The following is a 5,831-nucleotide window of genomic DNA, read 5'->3' as shown; positions in this document are numbered from 1 at the left end:
GGCAAGTGCTGGAAAGTCATAAGATAATCTTCCACGAATATGAGTTGCCGCCTGAAGGGTTGAATCACAACAGAGCATTGCATATCACAGTGCAATTTGAAGACAAGTTCATTGCCAGGGTCTTAGTTGATGGAGGTTCAAGCCTCAATATTTGTCAGTTGGATGCTCTAAAAAGACTGGGAAAGATTTCCATTAAATACGGGCAGGGAGCATGAATGTGAAAGCTTTAGATGGGTCCCAAAGGGCCACGACTAGGGAAATTAACCTTTGTTTACAGATGGGGCTAACTTGGTTCGACGTTGAATATCAGGTGCTCAATATATCAGCCTCATACAATCTCCTATTAGGCCGACCATGGATACATGCCGCTGGGGTTGTTGCTTCCACACTACATCAAGCCGTGAAATTGGAATGGAACTATCAGGAAGTGATCATTCATGGAAATAGGAGTAACCCTATTTACACCAGTCAAACTATCCCGGTTATTGGAAACAGAAGAAGGTTAGGAGGAGAAACCTATCATCACATCGAACATGTCAATGCCGTTGAAAAGGGCAAGTGGTGGAGTAGCAAAATAGAAAGCATACTAGCATAGTCTGGGTATGAACCAAACAAAGGGCTTGGGAAGAATCTCTAGGGTATTACTAAGCTGATACAGCTGAAACGTCATGGTACTACTTTCAGGCTCGGATATCAGTATACATGGAAGGAGTATGATGATTGGTCTCCTTCATGGAGCAGACCTTATTATCCTCTCAAGCAACCAGTGCCACATCTGGATCAGACTTTTCACCAAGATGACATAATATGGGGAACTACAGAAGAAGAAGCGTTAGCGGGGCTGAAAAATCTGTTCTTGGAGGATGAAGACATGGACAGCAGTGCAATAATTTAGGATAAGGAGGAGGAAGAAGGCCTCACTATTCATACCGTGGAGAAGGAAGCTGTTACAGGAACTGGACCGCCACACCATCTCGGGCCCGCCGAGTCCCTGGGTAACTTGGTAGATTTTATTCCTATAGCCATTATTGGCATTTAAGATTTTCAGTAATTTGTTTTTAAGATTCACTTGATTCAAAATAAATGTTCGATTCATCGAGCCGTACTCGTTTGGATATTTTAAGTATCAATCAAATGCATTGCTCTTTATTATTTATTATTATCTTTCATTTTTTTTTCTACAACGTTATTGTTACTTTTCCTGATGAACCGGTGACTGTGACATATATTGAGGCAACGCAATATGAGAGTAGTGATTCTGATGAAGAAGACAAGATACCTGAGGAAGTTGTGAGGGAAGTTGAAAATTTTGAGAATAAGCCTAAGTCCAACCTGGACGAGACCGAAGTAGTAAATTTGGGGGATGCTGAAACCATCAAGGAGACTCGCATCAGCATTCACTTATCGCCAATAGAGAAGGAAGAGTACATCCATTTTCTAAAGGAATATGAGGACATTTTCGCATGGTCATATGATGACATGACTGGTTTGAGCACGTCCATAGTGGCTCACAAGTTGCCTACTAATCCCATGTGTCTGCTGGTAAAGCAGAAACTCAGAAAGTTTAAACTAGATATGAGCCTGAAGATCAAGGAGGAAGTTACCAAGCTGATCAAAGCCAAAGTTCCAGGGTTGTTGAGTACCCAACATGGTTAGCTAACATTGTGCCGGTACCAAAGAAAGAAGGGAAAGTCAGAGTATGTGTTGATTATCGAGATTTAAACAGAGCTAGTCCCAAGAATGATTTCCCACTACCAAACATACACATCCTGATCGATAATTGCGCCAAGCATGAACTCCAATCTTTTGTAGATTGCTTCGTGGGTTATCGCCAAATCTGTATGGACGAAGAAGATATGGAGAAAACATCTTTTACTATACCATGGGGGTATACTGCTACAAGATGATGCCATTTGGTCTAAAGAATGTTAGGGCTACCTACATGAGAGCCATAACAACCATCTTCCATGATATGATACACAAAGAAATAGAGGTGTATGTGGACGATGTCATTATCAAATCCAAGAGGGCCGCATACCACATAGCAGACTTGAGAAAGTTCTTTGACAGGTTAAGAAGGTACAACTTGAAACTGAACCCCGCAAAGTGCGATTCGGGGTTCCTGCAGCAGAGTTATTGGGATTCATTGTCAGCCGTCAAGGGATTGAGCTAGATCCGTCTAAAGTCAAGGCCATTCAGGAGTTACCGCCACCTAGGAGCAAAAAGGACGTGATGAGCTTCCTAAGATGTCTCAACTATATCAGTAGCTTCATAGCACAGTCCACAGTCATATGTTCCTATTTTCAAGATGTTGAGGAAAGATGTCAAGACAAGCTGGACCGAGGATTGTCAGAAAGCCTTCGACAAAATCAAGGAGTACCTATCCACACCACCAGTTTTGGTCGCGCCAGAGCTGTGGCGGCCTTTGCTACTCTATCTATCTATGTTGGATGGAGCCTTCGAATGCATTTTGGGACAACATAATGAGACAAAAAGAAAGGAGCAAGCCATATACTACTTGAGTAAGAAGTTCACACCTTATGAGGCATAGTACTTTCTACTAAAGTGCACTTGTTGTGCTTTGACTTGGACGGCAAGGAAGTTAAGGCATTACTTCTGTGCGTATACTACATACCTCATATCCAGGATGGACCCTTTGAAGTCTATATTTCAGAAACCCATGCTAATTGGGAAGTTAGCCAAATGGCAAATATTGTTAAGTGAGTTCGATATCGTCTACGTAACTCAAAAGGCAGTCAAAGGCCAAGCATTGGCAGATCATCTTGCTGAAAATCCGCTGGGAGGAGAATACGAACCCCTAAAAATGTATTTTCCTGATGAAGAAGTGTCGTTCATAGGGGAGGACATTACCGAAGCACATGACGATTGGAGGATGTTCTTTGACGGAGCTGCAAACTTCAAAGGAGTGGGCATTGGAGAAGTTTTGGTATTAGAAATAGGTCAGCATTATCCGGTATCTGTTAAGCTCATATTTCCATGCACCAACAACATGGCAGAATATGAAGCAAGCATACTAAGACTCAATATGGCAATCGACATGAATATTCAGGAGCAGTTGGTAATCAGTGATTCATATTTGCTCATGTACCAGGTACAAGGAGAATGGGCCACAAAACATTCCAAGATATTGCCATATCTGCATCATGTGTAGGAATTAAGAAAGAGGTTCACGCAGATAGAGTTCCGACATATTCCCAGAATTCAGAACGAGTTCACCGATGCATTGGCCACTTTGCCATCCATGATACATCATCCAGATAAGAATTACATTGATCCTATCCCAGTGAGAATTCATAATCAGCTGGCATATTATTCCCATGTTGAAGAAGAAACAGATGGAAAACTTTTGTTCCATGACATTAAGGAGTATTTGGCAAAAGGGAAATATCCAGAGCATGCGAACCACACTCAGAAATGAACACTCAGGAGATTATCCAATCACTTCTTCCACAGCGGAGGAAACTTGTACAGAAGAACTCCTTATTTGGGATTGCTAAGATGTGTCGACACAAAGGAAGCTTCTAAGCTACTTGAGGATATACATGTTGGGACCTGTGGCCCGCATATGAATGGTTTTGTCTTAGCCAAGAAGATACTCAGGGCCGGTTATTTTTGGATGACCATGGAAACAGATTGCATCCAGTACGTCTGCAAATGCCACTAATGTCAAGTGCATGCTGATATGATAAAAGTACCGCCAAACGAACTTAATGCAACAAGCTCACCTTGGACATTCATTGTCTGGGGAATGGATATCATTGGTACAATCGAGCCCACTACTTCAAATGGGTACAGGTTTATTCTAGTGGCCATTGATTACTTCACAAAATGGGTAGAGGCTGCATCTTACAAAGCTGTAACCAAGAAAGTCATCGCATATTTTGTCAAAGATCATATTGTTTGTTGATTCGGAGTTCCCGAGTCCATTGTTACTAATAATGCTGCCAGTCTCAACCGTGATCTAATGAAAGCCCTATGTGAAACTTTCAAAATCAAGCACAAGAATTCCAGATCCTATTGACCTCAGATGAATGGAGTCGTAGAAGCCGCCAACAAAAACATCAAGAAGATACTAAGGAAGATGGTAGAAAACCACAAACAATGGCACGAGAAGATATCCTTTGCTTTGTTGTGATACCGCACCACGGTTCGCACATTAACCGGGGCAACTCCCTACATGCTAGTTTATGGTACCGAAGTTGTCATCCCAACCGAGGTAGAGATTCCTTCTTTAAGGATTATACAGGAAGCCAGACTCAGCGATGCGGAATGGATAAAAAGTCGCTATGAACAATTTGCCCTTATCCATGGAAAAAGAATGAATGTAGTATGTCATGGTAAGCTTTATCAGAATATAATGTCCAAAGCTTTCAACAAAAGGGTCAAACCAAGGCAATTTGCGCCAGGACAGCTGGTACTGAAGAAGATCTTCCCACATCAAGATAAAGCCAAAGGGAAATTCTCTCCCAACTGGAAAGGTCCTTACATAGTCCATAGGGTGATGACAAGAAGAGCAGTCATACTCGCAGAAATGGACGGCGAAATTTGGCCAAAACCAATCAATTCGAACACAGTCAAGAGATACTATGCTTAGATTATTTACATTTTTTCATATGATGTAATTGAACTACGCTTGACCTAATTCCCGTTTAAGAGAGGATATGTAGGCACCCTTATGGGTTCAGTCATATCATAATTAAATTTCCATTTCCCCCAAGATCAGAAATTGGGGCAGAATTTTGAGGAGGACCCTCAAAATTATAGAGCAAGTCCAGCCAATGCCAACATATACCAGATGGTCAGAAATCGGTTAAGAAACTGGGGCAGAATTTTGAGAAGGATTCTCAAAATTCCGAAGAAAGTCTAACAAGGCTCATTACCCACAAACTGTCGAAGGATCATCTACCAAACTGGGGCAGAATTTTGAGGAGGACCCTCAAAAATCTAACATGAGAAAGCTATAGTGTCTCTGAAATGTGTTACAGTCACTAGTTCATCCAAAAAAAATAAGAAAAAAAATCACTTGATATCTCAATATGATTCTAAAATGACTCTATTTTTATCAACAATTACATATTTTCGAAAAATCTATTTTTCATAAAAGTCGGGCGTTACTCGGGGAAACTTAAATAAGGCCTTCAGAACGGAACAAAGCAAGGCCAGCAGACAGAAGCACGAACCAACCTCCCTTCACAAACTTACAATTTTTCTTTGAACGCAGGCACATTTGACGTAGCGATAGCATTCGCAAACATGTATACACAAAGCAATTTCACTATCGATCCAGCCATCAAACACCGAATATATCTCCAGCTAAGAAATATACTACTTTTATTTGCTACTCGCTCTTTGCATGGGACTAAACCTTGTCCCGCATATTTGCATGAGGCTAATCCCTGCGTCCATATCTGCATAAGGCTAATCCTTGACTCCATATTTGGCATGAGGCTAATCCTTGCCTCCATATTTGCATGAGGCTAATCCTTGCCTCCATATTTGCATGAGGCTAATCTCTGCCTCCATATTTGCATGAGGCTAATCCCTGCCTCCATATTTGCATGAGGCTAATCCCTGCCGCCATATTTGCATGAGGCTAATCCCTGCCTCCATATCTGCATGAGGCTAATCCCTGCCTCTCTACCTGCATGAGGCTAATCCTTGCCTCCATATTTGCATGAGGCTAATCCTTACCTCCATATTTGCATGAGGCTAATCCTTGCCTCCATATTTGCATGAGGATAATCCATGCCTCCGTATTTGCATGAGGCTAATCCTTGCCTCCATACCTACATAAGGCTAATTCTTGCATC

The 5,831-nt window shown here is 41.7% G+C and overlaps 2 protein-coding genes across 2 annotated transcripts; both read left to right on the top strand.

The window, feature by feature from the left end:
* The first annotated feature begins 2,824 nt into the window (after positions 1 to 2,824).
* On the top strand, positions 2,825 to 3,439 carry LOC138890074 (uncharacterized). Its single transcript, XM_070173425.1, has 2 exons — positions 2,825 to 3,112; positions 3,173 to 3,439. The coding sequence occupies exons 1-2, from the start codon at positions 2,825 to 2,827 to the stop codon at positions 3,437 to 3,439; spliced, it is 555 nt and encodes a 184-aa protein (XP_070029526.1).
* Positions 3,440 to 4,198: 759 nt separating this feature from the next.
* Positions 4,199 to 4,615, top strand: LOC138890073 (uncharacterized). Its single transcript, XM_070173424.1, has one exon. It carries the CDS (start codon positions 4,199 to 4,201, stop codon positions 4,613 to 4,615), a length of 417 nt encoding a protein of 138 aa, XP_070029525.1.
* Positions 4,616 to 5,831: the final 1,216 nt, after the last annotated feature.

This window comes from Nicotiana sylvestris, chromosome 4 (genome assembly GCF_000393655.2).
Source record: "Nicotiana sylvestris chromosome 4, ASM39365v2, whole genome shotgun sequence".
In the NCBI taxonomy this organism is placed as follows: Eukaryota; Viridiplantae; Streptophyta; class Magnoliopsida; order Solanales; family Solanaceae; genus Nicotiana; species Nicotiana sylvestris.
This window is presented reverse-complemented; position numbering and strand designations above follow the sequence as displayed.

Bases quoted from the DNA above. Each gene is read 5' to 3' on its own strand.
- LOC138890074 (XM_070173425.1), top strand. From the start codon at position 2,825: ATGTATTTTCCTGATGAAGAAGTGTCGTTCATAGGGGAGGACATTACC. The intron at 3,113-3,172 runs GTACAAGGAGAA...CATCATGTGTAG, and splicing joins CATATTTGCTCATGTACCAG to GAATTAAGAAAGAGGTTCAC.
- LOC138890073 (XM_070173424.1), top strand. From the start codon at position 4,199: ATGCTAGTTTATGGTACCGAAGTTGTCATCCCAACCGAGGTAGAGATT.